This window comes from Leopardus geoffroyi, chromosome B1 (assembly GCF_018350155.1).
Source record: "Leopardus geoffroyi isolate Oge1 chromosome B1, O.geoffroyi_Oge1_pat1.0, whole genome shotgun sequence".
Lineage (NCBI taxonomy): Eukaryota > Metazoa > Chordata > Mammalia > Carnivora > Felidae > Leopardus > Leopardus geoffroyi.
The window spans coordinates 194,658,045-194,674,563 of record NC_059327.1 but is presented as its reverse complement, the minus strand read 5'-3'; the positions used below and the strand labels follow the sequence as shown (position 1 = coordinate 194,674,563).

The 16,519-nt window shown below is 47.5% G+C and overlaps 1 protein-coding gene across 11 annotated transcripts in view; it reads left to right on the top strand.

Annotated features, from left to right (window-relative positions):
* The first annotated feature begins 11,302 nt into the window (after nt 1-11,302).
* Nucleotides 11,303-16,519, top strand: part of CPEB2 (cytoplasmic polyadenylation element binding protein 2) — a 72,689-nt gene continuing 67,472 nt past the window's right edge. For 8 of the 11 annotated variants that reach the window (XM_045474527.1, XM_045474522.1, XM_045474525.1 and 5 more), the window contains exons 1-2: nt 11,303-13,178; nt 16,112-16,393. In XM_045474527.1, coding sequence (XP_045330483.1) covers nt 11,478-13,178; nt 16,112-16,393 — 1,983 coding nt within the window. In that variant the 5' untranslated portion in view covers nt 11,303-11,477. Of the gene's footprint in view, nt 13,179-16,111; nt 16,403-16,519 lie in introns of all 11 variants that reach the window. The other 3 variants (XM_045474526.1, XM_045474523.1, XM_045474520.1) reach the window with 1 other exon arrangement.

The following is a 16,519-nucleotide window of genomic DNA, read 5'->3' as shown; positions in this document are numbered from 1 at the left end:
GATCAACAAGGAAGTAGAAAACTTGAACTCTGTAAAGCAATTAAATGTAACACATTTCAATCAACAACAGCAAAGTAGATCTTCTTCTCAAGTGCACATGGAGCCTCCCCCCAGGATAGAGCATATGTTAAAAAGCCATAACACAAATCTCAATAAATTTAAAAGCATGTAATCAAACAAAGTACATTCTTCGTCCACAATCAAATGAAATTCAAGTCATAATAACAGGAATAAATTTGAGAATTCATGGATATGTGAAAATTAAACAAAACATACCTAAATAACAAATAGGTCAAAGAAGAAATCACGAGGCAAATTACTGAATAATTTGAGATAAATGAAAACAAAACACAACATACCACAACTTATGAGACTCAACTAAAACAGCAGTCAGAAGGGAACAGCTATAATGCTTGCATTTATGAAAAGAATAAAGATTTCAAATCAATAATGTAAACTTCCACCTTAAGAAACTAGCAAAAGAAGAATGAACTAAAACCAAAACAAGCAGAAGGAAGAAACTAATAAAGATTAAACCACAAATAAATGAAATAGAGAATAGAAATAATAATGAACACCAATGAAATCCAAAGTTAGTTCTTTTTTTTTTTTTTTAATTTTTTTTTTCAACGTTTATTTATTTTTGGGACAGAGAGAGACAGAGCATGAACGGGGGAGGGGCAGAGAGAGAGGGAGACACAGAATCGGAAACAGGCTCCAGGCTCTGAGCCATCAGCCCAGAGCCTGACGCGGGGCTCGTACTCACGGACCGCGAGATCGTGACCTGGCTGAAGTCGGACGCTTAACCGACTGCCCCACCCAGGCGCCCCAAAAGTTAGTTCTTTTAAAAAAAATCAACAAAAGTGACCATTAGCTAGGCTGACCAAGAAAAAAATAAAGGACTGAAGTTCCTAAAATCAGGAATAAAAGAGAGGATCTGGAAATTGTAGACTAACAAATTAAAGAAACCTAGATGAAATGTATACACTTCCACATAAACACACACGACTGAAACAGAAATAAGAAGAAATAAAAAAAATCTGAATAAACGTATAACAAAGAGATTGAATTAGCAATTTTAAAACTTCCCAAAGAGGGGCTCCTGGGTGGCTCAGTTGGTTGAGCATCCAACTTCGGCTCTGGTCATGATCTTGCGGTTCATGAGTTTGAGTCCTGCGTCAGGCTCTGTGCTGACAGCTCAGAACATGGAGTCTACTTCAGATTGTGTTATCTCCCTCTCTCTCTGCCCCTCCCCCACTCGTGCTGTCTCTCTCTCAAAAATAAATAAACATTAAAAAAAAAAAACTAAACAAAATAAAACTTCCCAAAGAAAAGCCCAGGCCCAGATGGCTTCACTGGTGAATTCTGCACATTTATAAAGAATTATAGAGAATTAATTATATGTTAATTAATTATAATTAATTATAATTATAACTAATAATAGAGAATTAATACCAATCCTTCACACACTCTTATAAAAAATTAGAAGAAGGGGGGCGCCTGGGTGGCGCAGTCGGTTAAGCGTCCGACTTCAGCCAGGTCACGATCTCGGGGTCCGTGAGTTCGAGCCCCGCGTCGGGCTCTGGGCTGATGGCTCAGAGCCTGGAGCCTGTTTCCGACTCTGTGTCTCCCTCTCTCTCTGCCCCTCCCCCATTCATGCTCTGTCTCTCTCTGTCCCAAAAATAAATAAACATTGAAAAAAAAAAAACAAAAAAAAATTAGAAGAAGGAACATTTTCCAATGTTTCCAATTCTCTTATTTTATGAGACCAGTAGTACCTCGATGCTAAAACCAAAGACATCATAAGAGAACCACAGACCAATATCCCCTAAGACGCAAATATCCTCAGCAATCTAAATTCAGCCGTGTGTGTGTGTGTGTGTTTAAACAGCATAACCAAGAGGGATTTTTCACAGAGATGAAATATTGGTTTACTATCTGGAAATCAACATAATACATTATATCAATAGAATAAACCACAGAAACCATAATCATCTCAATCGATGCAGAAAAATCAATAATTACTTTTATATCAATGACATGATGAAAAGATAACATTTTGCAGGTGTTGAGTTAAAATATATTACTCAGGTTAATTTCATCCGTCTCTTTATCTTTTTTTAGATGTGGCTACTAGAACATTTCGCATTACATACGGAGCCTATATCTGTGGCTCACATTATATATCTAGGGGACAAAGATGGTCTAGATGCGTCTCGGTTGGAAGACCAGTGCTCTAACAGCATAGGGTATCTTTTGTGCGTGGCTCCCTGTATTACTTACTGGAGGAGAAAAGTGACACTGAGAAACTGAGAATGGTCAACCTGCCTAGGTTAACAAACTCCACCCTGTAGGTGTCAGAACTGATAACTGGAATCCACTTCTGCCCTGAAGCCAGAGTTTGTCCCATTTACATCAATTGTCTTCCTTAGGGATCAAGCCATTACCAACATCTTTGTGCATGTTTTGAAAAATTGTTTGGTTTACCTTCTCCACCCCTCTATCCTCTGCCCCAGCCAAGTTCTACCACTGAGTTCTTCTATCTGGTCCTGGAGTCTCCTCTTTCCTTTAAGCTTCATAATAGCTAAGAGTTTTTGTGTGTTTGTCAAAACATCTGTTCTGTGTCAAACATTACAGAAGACTCTCTACTTAAAATATTTCTAATCATCTTCACAACCCCCACTTTGGGATGATGATTGTTGTTCCCTTCATTTTTACAAAGATGAGAAAACTAAGGTGCCGAAACTTAATTGCTGAAGTTACACAGGAACAGAGGGAGTTGGGACTAAACTATCTATAAACTATAAACTATAGACTAACTATCTATAATTTTTCTCTATTGCAAATTGAGGTCTATTTTTCTTCTTCTTACTGTGGATTATGTTCTGCAAACTTCCTAAATGACTTACACTTATACATGAATTTTGGATAAAAGATGCAATGAATTCCTATAGTCCCACCTAGAGCACAGTAAAGGTGAATGGATAGCAGTAAGGACAGTGCACTAACCTGGGCTAATGTCAAATATTCCTCTTGCCTCAGAATGTTATTCAGACATTGTCTTTATACTTGATCAATCCTTGTATAAAAATGGGGGGTGGGGCACCTGGGTGGCTCAGTCGGTTGGGCGTCCTACTTCAGCTCAGGTCATGATCTCACGGTTCGTTGGTTCGAGACCCGCCTCGGGCTCAGTGCTGACAGCTCAGAGCCTGGAGCCCGCTTCAGATTCGGATTCTGTGTCTCCCTCTCTCCCTGCCCCTCCCCTGCTCATGCTGTCTCTCTGTCTCAAAAATAAATAAAAACAGTAACAATTTTTTTAAAAGGGGTGTAATGTGTGGTATCAAATAGAGTTCATGATTTTTCTTTGTTAACCAAACATTCACAGTTTCCAAAAAAATGTTTAAACCTTTTAATCTTTCTAAGATTCTAAAAGTATTAAGATCAGATTTGATAGATGCAATATTCTTCATCTACATAAAGTTTAAATATTTAACATTGAGTCAAATTCTTCTTCACTTTTCTCTACAGAGAATAATTTATCAATTGAAGGAGTTAGCTTTCCAGAACGAAAGAAAATAATTAAATGCAATATATACTGCCAGGCCTCATTATTCTAATAGGAAAAAAATTAGTATGCACATATGAAAAGTATTTCTGAAGTTTTGTGGTCTATATATTTCAAAAATAAAGTGCTCTCAGTCCGAGATCACTACTGCATATCGCTATTCAGCCAGTTAGGCGTTACTGAAAAGTTTTAAAAGATTACTCTTTCCAATCATTATCCTTTACTAGAAGTAACAGCCATTGCTCTTAGGGCTTGTCCCTGCGTCTCTGTTTGGCTCAGATAAGTTTGTATTTCTCAGGTGGTAGTCCAATGGACAACTAAAGGAGCAGCAGACTGAGCAATGGGAAGATGGGGGCTTTAAACCCAGACTGTGCAAACTACTGGAAGCAAGTTACTTTATTTCTGGACTTTGTTTTCCAACGATCAAATAGGAATACTATTTGCTTATCTAGTCACAAAGAATACTATGACAGGTTAAGGAGATAATAAATGGAAATCCCTAGGATTACAATGTGTTTCAGTGTGTGATTTCTTCTGCCTTCCTGCTGAAGTTGCCTTGGTTCAATATTCCATATTCACCCCAGGGTTCCACCCATGACCAGCCCAGCAAGATTATGTCACAGCATGTAGGACTCCAATTTAGTAGGTCAGTTTCAGCCTAGAATCTCACTGTTTATGACTCTGTCTGGACAATTAGGGCTGGGAATTATCATAGCTGATATCAACAGCCTCTGTGATGCCACAGAAGAATGCATATATCTTCAGTTTTGTTCAGGGTGATATCCCCAGCACCTAGCACTCAATAAATAGTTTCTGGATACATAAACACATCAAGAACCTGGAAAAGAAAGGAATATATAAGGCAGACATAACCACTCCCTCCAAAGATTTATAATCTAGTCAAATTACCTACACCTACAAATACAAGTCAAGAAGCAACGGAATAGTTAAGTCAGTCTATGTGCCAATGAGCTTGTGGTACCGCAGAGGTGGATGGCTTCTCTCCGAGGTGGGAGTACTGGACTTGGATGACAAATCTCCCAGGCTCCACAAAGGGTGACATAACCTGTGAAGACCTTTTATTGTGTTTGGAGTCTACACATTAGCAGCAGGGAAATATTCTAGATATTTTTCCTTTGTCAATGCATTCATCTTTGAATAGCATAATAACAGGAATGGAGTCTTCAGGTAGGTATTGACAAAGGAAACAATGGGAAAGAGTGAGATTTTGCTGTTGTTGTTGTTACAGTCTATTCTTTTTTTTTTTTTCTTTCCTGTAGCAAACATAGTCACTAATGTTACGGTTCTCGAGAAAATGGCGTATCCCCTTTTAGGTGTACTTTTAGGTGTACATTTTCTTCCTTCCCTCCCTTCTTCTTCTCTCCTTCCCTTCTTTTCCTTCTTTCTCTCCTTTCGTTCCTTCATCTCTCCTTCCTACAGCATTCACTGGGAAATTACTAATCCACAAACATGTATTGAGCACTTGCACTTCAGGTATAATGACAGGCAAAAGGATGCCGAGATACATAAAGGAAAGTTCATGACCTAGAGCAACTCAGAGTTCAAAGGGCAGATAGCGAAGGAGACAGAAAATTATTGTCCATGTGACAAGTGTTCTAATAAGAGAAAATTATCATGACAATGTTGTATGAGAATGTACAAAAGGATTTAACTCACTGTCCAGGGAGAGTCAGGAAAGGCTATGGCATTTGAACTGTCTCTTGAATAGTAAGGATGCATAAGCTGATGAAAAGAGGTAGGAAGCATTCCAGAGAGTAGAAACATCATATGCAAAGGTCCAGAGGTATGAAAAGACATGTCTGATATAGAAGACTGGGAACTATTGGGGAGTGACAGGAGATAAAGGCAAAAAGGCATGTTGCAGATAACTTCTGAAGGGTCCCATTCACCATCGAGTTTGGACATGATCGGGTGGAAGTTAGGGAGGTGCTTATTGACCAGGATGTGTGACAGGATGATCGTTGTTTGTTGACACTATCAAAGGGAAGAGATTCAGAAGAAGAAATGGTAGGGAAGCCAGCTAGAGTCTGTGCACCAGGGAAGGACAGAGAAAAGACTGAGAGCTAAGACACAGGTAGAGGAGTGGACTGAGGAGACAACATTTGAGCACTATTTCTGCAACAGAATTGACAGAGTATGGTAACTGACTGCTTTTGGAGGGTAAGAGAGAGGGAAGAAGAGGATGAATCATGTTTCCAGCTTGAGCAACTGTGTAATGATGCCATCAACCCAGTGAATGAGCAAAAGAGGAGGAACAGGTTTTGGGGAAGCTGGTAAGTTCAGGTGTGGACATATTGATGTGTCTGAGCCAAGGTCAAGCTTTTAAAAAGGCAGTGGGAAATATGAGTTTGGCACATTAGCATATAGATGATATTTGAAAACATGATAGTGGATAAGGTCACCTAGAAAGAGTATGTAGAAGTAAAGAAGAGAACCAAGAATATAAGCCTAAGGAACTCCAACACATGAGGGATACGTAAAGAGAAGGAAGGCAACGGACAAGATTATGAAGGAAGGTTTAGAAAAGCAGGAAAAGAACCAGAAGTATTAAACACGGTGATACTCTGGGGGTGTTGTGTCAATAAAGCAACTTGAAGTTGGACAAGGTCAGTATGGGCCTTAATTTCTACTCCCCACCCTCCCCTCCCACCCCAACCCAAAGTCAGGCTAATGAGCTTCCATTGAACACTAACCCTTTCCCACCCTATGGGGTCAGTAACATTTCCAGGCTGGAAAGCAGTAGGAAACCAGCAGCTTGGCTGGTCAGCATCAAGTTGGCCTCGTGGCCCTTCTATGTGAACTCATTCCCTTTCTATGAGCTGAGCCTTGACTCCTTGTCTTTGCTCCAGCTCCTATAATGAACCCTTCCATTTCACTCTCCTTCCTCAATATCCCAGTCCCTCAAACCTGGACTCCTTCTCTAGGCTCTTAAGACAGAAGTCCTGCCTCCTGGAGTCCGGGTTTATCTATTCCCTTGCGTTGCAATCCTGAGCTGCCCTATCTGTGCATCCTCACACATTTACCCTGATGATGTCTGGAACTATCTTGCCTTCCTTAGAATTCCTAGGAGCACGTAGGTGGTGTTTGGGTAACTCCTGCCAACATATAAGCAGCTGATAAGTGGACCCTCATATTACTATAGTATACTTACAGCTATTATTCAGTGCATGCACAATTAACAGTTCTTAGGTGCATACTGTGTGCCGGGCATCATTGTTCCAGGTGCCGAAGATGCAGCAGTGAACAAAACAATGCACCTTTCCTTGTAGAGTTTGTGATCTAACAGGAGGATAAACAATGTCGGTACACGGGGTGCCAGACAGTGGGGAAAAATCAAACCACTTGTGAGTAATAGGGAGGCTGGAATGGAATGGAAGGATGGGGCTGCTCTTTCAATGGTGGTCAGGGAAGATATCACTGAGGAAATGAGCTGAACAGAGACCTAAAAGAAATGAGACAGAGACATGCAAAACATGAGAGCGAGCCCTGCTGGTATTTAGGGGACAAGTGTTCCAGGGAGGGAGAATTACAAGGGCAAAGGCTCTGAGGCCAACTTGGCCTGGTATATTAAAGAAATAAGCAATCCATTGCGGGTAGAAGTGGTCATAGGGGTTAGCGGAGGCAGAAGGCAATCGTGAATGACCATTTGGTTACTGAAAATGTTTTGACTATTATTCCAGGAAAATATAAGTATTCAGTCAGGGAAGTTGACATGATCTGTCTTCCATTTTGAAAGGAGCCTTTTGGCTACTGTGTGAATAGACTACGGGGAGATGAGACCAGAAGCTTGGAGGCTAGTTAGGGGGTGATAGCAAGAAGCCAAGGGAGAGATCATGTTGCCTGGCCTAGGTTGCTTGTGGCGGGCAGTGATTGCATTCTGGATATGATTTCAAGGGACAATACGCCGCAGGTAATAATGGTTTGAATATGTTGTAAGAAAAACAGAAATCAAGGATGACCTTTTTATTTATTTGTTTGTTTATTTATTCATTTATTGGCCTGAGCAGCTATAACAACGGAGTGCCATTTACCAAGATGGGGGAGTTCAATTTTGGACACGGTAAATGTGGGATGTCTGTGAAATGCTAGGATGTCTATGAAGCCATGTCATGAGCAGGTGCAGGAAGGATCTGGTGTGCCAGTGAAGGAGCTTGGCCTTCGATGGGAGTGTGAGGTGTGGGCAAGCCCTCCACGCAGCAGGAAGGAAGAAGGTGTGTAGGAAAAGATGCACGGTGCCTGGAAAAGGGTGCCGTGAAGACCTGAAGAAGCTCTCCTGTAACTACTTCTATTTTCTCAGTGAAGTAGAAAGCCAGGTCAGCGGCTGAGAATGAGGGTAGGAGAGAAGGTGTAAAGAGGCTTTGAGATACAGGAGAAGGTGTGAAATAGTCTTCTAGGACAGTGATAAAAAATTTCAACTCATGGCGGGAGCGCCTGGGTAGCTCAGTTCGTTAAGCGTCTGACTCTGGATTTTGGCTCCGGTCATGATCTCCTGGTTCGTGGGATAGAGCCCCTTGTCTGGCTCTGCACTGACAGCCTGCAGCCTGCTTGGGATTCTCTCTCTCTTCCTCTCTCTGCCCCTCCTGCCCTCATGTGCGCATGCACTCTCTCTCAAATAAATAAATAACCTTTAAAATAATAACAAATTTCAACTCATGACCTAATCGTGGGACTTAAAAAATCAACTTAAGGATTGGAGATCAACTCAGTGATTTAAAACAGTAAATAGAATTTAAAAGTAGAGTTCATTGCATGTAAAAAGAGTAAGAATTGCTTAAAGCTTTCTTTCAGGTGCACATGAACATGTGTATGTCCTAGGTTGTAGCAAAAATATTTTAAAGACACTGGCCCGAGACAGTGGTAGAAAATGATCGAGAGACTGTCGAACAAGGTCAGGGACCGAGTTGACGACCATATAGTTAACAGAGAATACACCCTCCTAAGATTTTGGCATTGGATCTTCTAGAACACCACAACCACCCTCCCCTTCCTCTGGCCCACCTGCACCTCCACTATAGGAAACCTTTCTGCTTGAATATTTTCAGTGATGGCACGCCAGTTTGAAAGATCGAGATTTCAGGATGCAACTTTCCTCTCTATGAAAAAAATGGAGTTGTCACAACACTCTCTAAGATGTTAAAGTGGTGGGCAGAGGGTCTGGTAGTTGGATTTTGGAATTTGGTGTACTTAATATGAAATTTGACCTTACTATGCAATACCAAACATGACGGCTTTTCTCCCGTTTTGGAGGTCTCTAAATCCTCCAAAACAAAACCAGTATCAGATCACCAAGAAATCTTGTTTTTTTTCAAACTTTAGCCCAGAATTGTAGCATTTGGCTTGTAAATGTATATTCTCTCTCCTCCTTACATTGCACTAATGGCAATTTTAGTGGATGATTGAGCTAATTTTCATGCCTATATTTTCTTCCTCTTTCAAGACTTGTTGTTGGATCGGCAGAGGATTCCAAATATAACTTTACTTAGAAAAAAAAATGTGTTCATTTTTAAGACAGTCTTAAAGTCTTCAGTTGTGAAGTAGTTTTTGCCTAGCAAATATATTAATAAATAATAGTTAAGAAGTTGTCAATAGATGCTGTGGAAATGGCCATTTATATTTTTAATTGTAATGAGCTCAGGTTATTTTCTAGACATTGTAATTTAGAATAATAAAAGTATTTCTCCTGTTCTATATTTTGCCTGATTGTTAAAAATGGTTCTGAGATTATTAACTTGAATCAATTTTCTACACACCTGACCAATTTCTGAATCATTTGAGTTTTTTAAAAACACTTTTTCCTATTGTAAAGGCAATATCAACCTTCGTTCATTAGACAGGCTATCAGACATAAACCTTACACATGAAACATATTTTCCCTTTGCAAAGTTGTTCTCTTTCTACTGTGTTTATTCTGATTTACGTAAATTTGAAACACTGAAGTAACAAAAGTAGAAATGAAATTTTAGAGAGAATGAGGACTCATCACAAAGTACATTCTGCCTACATCAGTCCATTTATAACACTATTTAATCTTAGACTAGTTGCAAATCAAAATCAGGTAGAGTCTCACAAGAAAAAAAATTAACTATGTGTGGTGATGGATATTAACTAAACTTACTGTGGTAACTACTTTCCAGCATATATAGATGTACCAAATTATTACGTTGTACACCTAAATCCATACAATGTTACAGGTCAATTGTATTCCGATTTAAAAAAGAATTAAAATATCAAGTAGTCTGAACACCCCCTCTACTGCTTTTGGGATTAGACTGTATTCTAGGATTCTTTAAATAGTTTCCCTTCCTAAGTGCCAAGAAAAAGTTAAAACTGCAAAACAGGATCATTCTGTTATTCTTTATCTAGACCCTCACGTAATTTTTGTCTCTATGTTAAATGCTTCTTTAGAAAAGGAAATACACAGGATTAGTGTCTCTGCTATTGCTTCCAACAAGAGCTCTACCATGGAAAGCTCTTTCGCCTTCCATTTTGCAAGCCTCAACAAGTCTGTTGCTGAGTCAGAGCCTCCTTTTTTCCCTGATGTGAGAAATCTTTCTCTCTTGAAAACTCATAAAGCTTAGGAAATGTTTGAGTCTCCCGGGGGGGGGGGGGGGGGGAAGGGGGAAGGGACAGGGGAGCCAGAATGAACGTGGTGAGGAGGAGTCCCTCACACAGCAGCCCTGACGATGGCACATTGAATGCTTTTGTGAAATACGAAGACTTGGACATGGCCCAGGGTTACCACGGGAGCTCGCCCCGTACGTAACCTGTTATATGCATATACGTGTGTAAAAAGCCACCCGGAGCCTGGTTAGGTTCCTGGGACTCTGCTCCTCAATTGCTGAAGTGAAAACGTTTGGTGTACAGCTGAGGGTTCTTGTTTGCCCTGCAGAAAACACCTTCACGCAGCTGCAGGAAGGTCCAAGGCAGCACACAGCACGAGAAGCTAAATACGGAAACAAGCCCGAGAAGGCTCTTTCTAGGGCGACGAGAAGCGAGGACACGTCCAAGACTGGGACGTGGTGGGGCACGAGGTGCGGAGAGAGCCGCTCGGCGGTCTGCAAGGCAGGCAGAGCCCGCACGATCTTGCCGGCCTAAGGACCCCAAGGGCTGAGCCTGGAAGGCGAGAGGGGCCACGGTCACTAGGAGCCGCTCCCAGTCTGGTTCCCGGGCCTCAGTTTCCCCCGCGGGCCCGCGCCGCCCTGGGAAGCCCGCGTCCCAGCGGCCAAGCCTCATGTGACCGGGGGCGGGGCGGAGGTGACAGGAAGGAGGCGGGGCCGCGAGGGCGACGGGGGAGAGCGCGTGCGAGCCCCGCGCCGGGAGGGGCCGTTGCCCAGGAACCGTCGCCGCCGACGGCTCGCGCACGCCTTCGTGCGCGCGCGCGCCGGGCGCTCGGACTCCGGTCGGCCGCCTTCCACGGCCACCGGTCTCTCCTTTTCCCTGGACGCCGAAGGGGCCGGAGGACCGAAGCCGCTCGCTCTCGCGCTCCCCCGCCTTCCTGGGAGCGCAGGCGCGCCCCCGGCCGTGCCTGCATATTAATGAGGGGCGGGGCGGGGGCGGGGCAGCGGGGGCGCGGCGGCCTCGCGCCCGCGCGTGCCGGGACGCACCGCGGGGGGCGGTGCGATTGTGAGGTGGCGCTGACGCACGTTCCGGAGTTCTTAAGCGGCGAGGGCGGCTGCAGAGGCGGCGGCGGCACCCGAGCCGGTCTCGGGAGGCGGCGGTGACTGCCGCGAGGGGTGGCGGGGCCGAAGTAGGTGCCCCTGGCTCAGTCACGGTGTCCCTCTCTCACTGACTCCCCCTCCTTCCACCACGGCCGCGCCGCCCCAGATCCGGCGGTTCTCTAGGCGGGGCAGCGGACGGGGCGCCTCTCCTCCGGCTGCCGCCGGCCTGATAAATGAGGGACTTCGGATTTGGGGTGCTGCAGACCGCCCCGCTCCGAAGCAGCAGCCCCGGGTCCCTATTCGGCAGCGGGGCGTACCGTCCATACGCCACGGGGCCCACCGCGGCCGCCGCCCCGCTGCCCTCCACCACGCCCTTCGGCCCGCTCTCGCCGCCGCTGTTGCCTGTCACCGGCTTCTCGGAGGCCGCCTCCCCCTTCTCTATCCCCCTCGGCTGCGGCGGCGCGGGCAGCTCAGCTGCCGCCGCTTCCTCTTCCTCCCCGTTCTTGGCGCATCAGCAGACCATGCAGGATGAGCTGCTGCTGGGGCTGACACAGCAGCCGGCGCGGCCGCTCTCGGGGGCGGCGGCCGCGGAGAAACTCCCCAACCACCACCCCGGCGGCGGCACGAACGCGGGTGTGACCCACCTCCTCCCCTCCCAGGACTTCAAACCGAGTCTGCACCACCCCTCCTCCTCCTCCGCCTCCTCCTGCTGCTGCTGCCGCACCTCCTCCCCGCAGGACTTCAGTAAGCGGCAGCAGCAGCAGCTGAGCAGCCAGAAGAGGAAAGAGTTCAGCCCTCCCCACCTTCCCCACCCTCCGGACTCGAAGCCGCCGCCGCCGCCGCTCCACTGCCCCGGCCGGTTCAGCCCGCCGCCGCCCGGCCCGCTCCTCCAGCCGGCGCAGCTCGCCCAGCGCCAGCAGCCACAGCAGCCGCCGCAGCCGCCGCAGCAGCAGCAGTTCAGCGTACCGCATCCGCAGCACCTCCCGCCGCAGGACTTCGCCCAGCGGCAGCGCCCGGCCGACCTGCCCCCGCTCCCGCAGCTCCAGCCCTCGCCGCCCGCAGCCCCGCGGCGCCGCCACGGAGGCGCGGGCAGCCCTCGCAAGACCCCGGCCGCGGGCGAGGGCAGCGCCGCCGAGCCCCCCAATGCGGGCTTGGCCCCCTCGACGCCGCCGGTGAACCCCGCGCCGGGCTCCATGGAGTCCCCCAACCACCCTCTGCTCAACAGTCCCAGTAACCTCCTGCCCGGCGGGGCGCTCGGCGCGGGCGCCTTCAGCAGCCTGCAGAGCCCGGACCTTCCGCACCCGGGCGGCGGCGGGGGCGGGGGGCCCCCGGGAGGCGGAGGGGGAGGCGGCTCCGCGTCGCCGCCGCCACTGCCCGGCTTCGGCACCCCCTGGTCGGTGCAGACCGCGTCGCCGCCGCCCCAGCCCCAGCCCCAGCCGCCGCCGCCGCCCCAGCAGCAGCAGCCGCCTCCGCCCCAGCAGCCGCCGCAGCCGCAGCCGCAGCAGCCCGGCTCCTCGGCCGCCACCCCGGGTGGCGGCGGCGGCGGCGGCGGCGGCGGTGGCGGCTCGCTCAGCGCCATGCCGCCGCCCAGCCCCGATTCAGAGAACGGCTTCTACCCCGGGCTGCCGTCGTCCATGAACCCGGCCTTCTTCCCCAGCTTCTCGCCCGTGTCCCCGCACGGCTGCGCGGGACTCAGCGTGCCGGCAAGCGGCGGCGGCGGCGGCGGCGGCGGCTTCGGCGGCCCCTTCTCGGCGGCCGCGGTGCCCCCGCCGCCGCCGCCCGCCATGAATTTACCTCAGCAGCAGCCCCCGCCGCCCGCGGCGCCGCAGCAGCCGCAGAGCCGGAGGTCGCCCGTCAGCCCGCAGCTCCAGCAGCAGCACCAGGCGGCGGCCGCCGCCTTCTTGCAGCAGAGGAACTCCTACAACCACCACCAGGTACGGCGGGCGGCGGCCCGGCTGCGCCGCGGGGCCGGCGACCGGGGCGACGAGGGCCACTCGCCCAAGTGAGAGGGGGGACTGGGAGGGCGAAGGAGGGTGACGGGGCTCGGGACGCCAGTCCCCGGCGGGGCGGGCGGGCAGCGGCCACCGTGGGCTGCGAGGCTCCGGTAGGGGGGTCGCGCCGGCAGCCGCTGCGGTCGGGCGCCCCCTCGAACGCCCGGCGCGGCGAGGGGGGAGGGGGGCTGGCGCAGCGGCCGAATGGCGCCCGGGACCGAGGGCGGCGGCGGCGGCGGCGGCGGCGGGCGGGCGCCGGCCCGGCCGTCCCTCGCAGCGGGCGCCCCGACCCGGAGGACCGCTGTCGGCGATCCTCGAGGACGGGCCGGGGGACGCGGGGCCGGCGGGCTCGGGCGGCGGCCTCGGACGAGCGGCCTGGGGAAGCGAACTTGCGAAGGAGGGTCGTGATCGCCGCAGACGGCGCGTGCGGGGAACCGGTGACTCTTCCCCGTCGTCCAATGAGGGGACGGGCGGAAAGGAGAGGCTTTTTCCTTTCGAGTCCGTCTCGTTGCGAGTCGGCCCGCGCGAGGTCTGGCCGGGGGTGGCGGTGGCCCGGCCGGGACGAGCCGCCCGCCGCGCCCGGGGCCCCGCGCTGAGCTGTCAGGCGGCGGGAGAGGGGAGCCTGCCCGCGGGGACTCCGTCCGCCACTGCAGAGGTGCTCCGCGAGCCGCTGGCTTTCTGCGCCTCTTCGCGTTTGGGGACGGTTTGGTGGCTGGTGAGGCCAAAACTAAACTTGAATCCGGGAATCGTGTGATACCTCGCAGGGGGGACTCACGTTTTTTGGCGGCCTTGACCGTCTCTTGGGTTACGGGGTGTGTAAATTCTGAGTGGGTAATGCAATTATGAAATAACACGGGGCCGGTTTTTTGTTTTTTTTTTTTTTGTTTTTGGTTTTTTTTTTTTTTTTTTTTTTTTATTCATCCGGGTCCTTTCCGATTCAGGTTCCGTTTTGTTATCTTCCCAGCACAACGTTTGAATGACCGCCGGCTTTGGTTCATTGACATCGAAAAGCGTATTTTGTTGTCCTTTTTTGATCCAGTCAGCATTTCCTGTAGTGATTCGTATGTTTAAGGTCATTTTCGTGATCAAGGACTGAGACAGAAGCAGAATCGGACCTTAACCGGTGCTTACTTACTCCTGTAACTTTTTCTATTGACCAGTTAAAGTTTTCAAAGGTTAACCTTTTAAAGAGCGAATGCTGTCTGACCAAAGTAACAAGTTGAGAGTTCTCTGAAATTAGAGTAACAGTTAACAGTCTTTCTTTCGAGTCCCCGGTGTCTCCTCGAGGAAGAAGAACGTGGCCTACAAGGATTGAAAACACGTCATTTTGAAATGATAGTCCGCTTTCCCATGATTTTCACAGTCTCGAGCAGCTGTGTCCTGTGTGTCAGGGTGTTGTTTTTCCGCTGGGAACTTGCCACAGAAAACTATCGATAGGTGCTTTTGTGCTCTTGGAGCCCTGCTCTCGGCCATTGGAAGACCACGTAGGGTGGTTCGTATTTAACTGTGATCTGCGTCTTGTCAGAAGACGGTTCTCCCAGTGAAGTTTAAGAGGTCACACAGCTGCCCTGTGGAATTGTAGATCACTGGAAGAGAACTTGAACCCTGTGTCAGCAAGGAAAGTAAGGCCCTCAAGAATGGAGTGATTTCTTCATGGTCCCCCCAGCTATGCTTTTGAACCGTGCGGAGGGCGAAATGGCAGCATATATTCATGATTATCTGGGCATTTAAAAAAAATTTTTTAATAGGTACTAGGGGTCAAGTTCTCTCAAAAAGAGAAAGCTGTCTTACAAGAAGCAGGTTTCATTTGAAGAATTCTTGACTTACAGTAACTTACTGGCTTAGAGCAGCTGCACGGTCCATACTTCCTTTGGCTAAGCGTTAGCGCAAGCTTCTTGGCAATGTAATTGCTAGCAATTAGTATTTTTCAAAAACCTACGCTTATTGCCTCGTGCTGAATTGTCCATTCTTTGGCGACTGAACTTTTTGTATCATAGGTTCTAGTTTGGAATAGAATTTATTTTTGAAAATGAATGAGGTTACTGGAGACTTGTATGAAGATCTCTACTAGAATAATCAAAGCATATAGTTGTTTTTCTTCAGTATATCTCAGTGGATCCACCTATGGGTAACATCAGATAATTGCCTAACAGTTCATGGATAATTAAGTGAAAGAAAAACAAAAACACTTTAAAAGAAACTACATTAAAATCGGAGTAAAAGATCTTAAAAGTTGAATATGCGATAGAAAAAAAAAAAGAAAAAGAAAAAACCAAACCCACATATTTTCCATACACTCCCTGCCCTGAAAGGCGTTTTTAGTTCATGCAAGACAGTAACAGCAAATGTTATTACCATTATTCACTTTTGTAGCGGTGCCATTGGTTTTGGAAAGCTAACGTCCAAATATCTTACTCCGATTGTTACTCCTATCTATTAATTAAAGACCGGATTTTTAGTTGTATGCCTAGTAGAATATGGTTGTTTTAAGATCACAATGAAGGTTCTATCTTCAAGGACCTACCTTCGAAGTTAATTTCAATTTTAAACTATTTTTTTCTTCTTCCATACACGATTCTGAAAGGACAGAAATGTAACTGCTTGGTTCTATTTTAGCAGTTGTCATGAAATATCTGCTCAATTCATTATAATTTATAGTGGACCAGATGATGAAAACTCACCCAGCAGGAAATGAGTATGTTTTCAAACAGCAAGATCGCAAACCTATTACTTTTCGTAAACTGTTAAGCTATGCTTTATTGCCTTTAGAGATTTTTTTTTAAGATTATATATATATTCTTAGCTCAGGCCTAAATTTTAGTTTGAATTGTACACTCTTTAAATGCCTGTAATTTAAACATGCGTGTTTTTCTCAGCCTCTTCTGAAACAATCTCCTTGGAGCAACCATCAGAGCAGTGGCTGGGGCACTGGAAGCGTGTCGTGGGGAGCAATGCACGGCAGAGACCATCGTAGAACTGGAAACATGGGGATTCCAGGAACTATGAATCAGATATCTCCATTGAAGAAACCATTTTCTGGTAATGTCATAGCACCACCGAAATTTACTCGCTCTACTCCATCACTGACTCCAAAATCTTGGATTGAAGATAACGTGTTCAGAACCGACAACAATAGTAATACACTCTTACCCTTACAGGTAAGAATGGTATGTAAATGGTCTTATTTCTAAGTTGATCTTTCAAAACAAGAAATTGGGTGGTGGTGGTAGTGGTGGTATGGTAAAACTGACAGATTAAAAAATAAAAAATTTCTGATTTTAAGC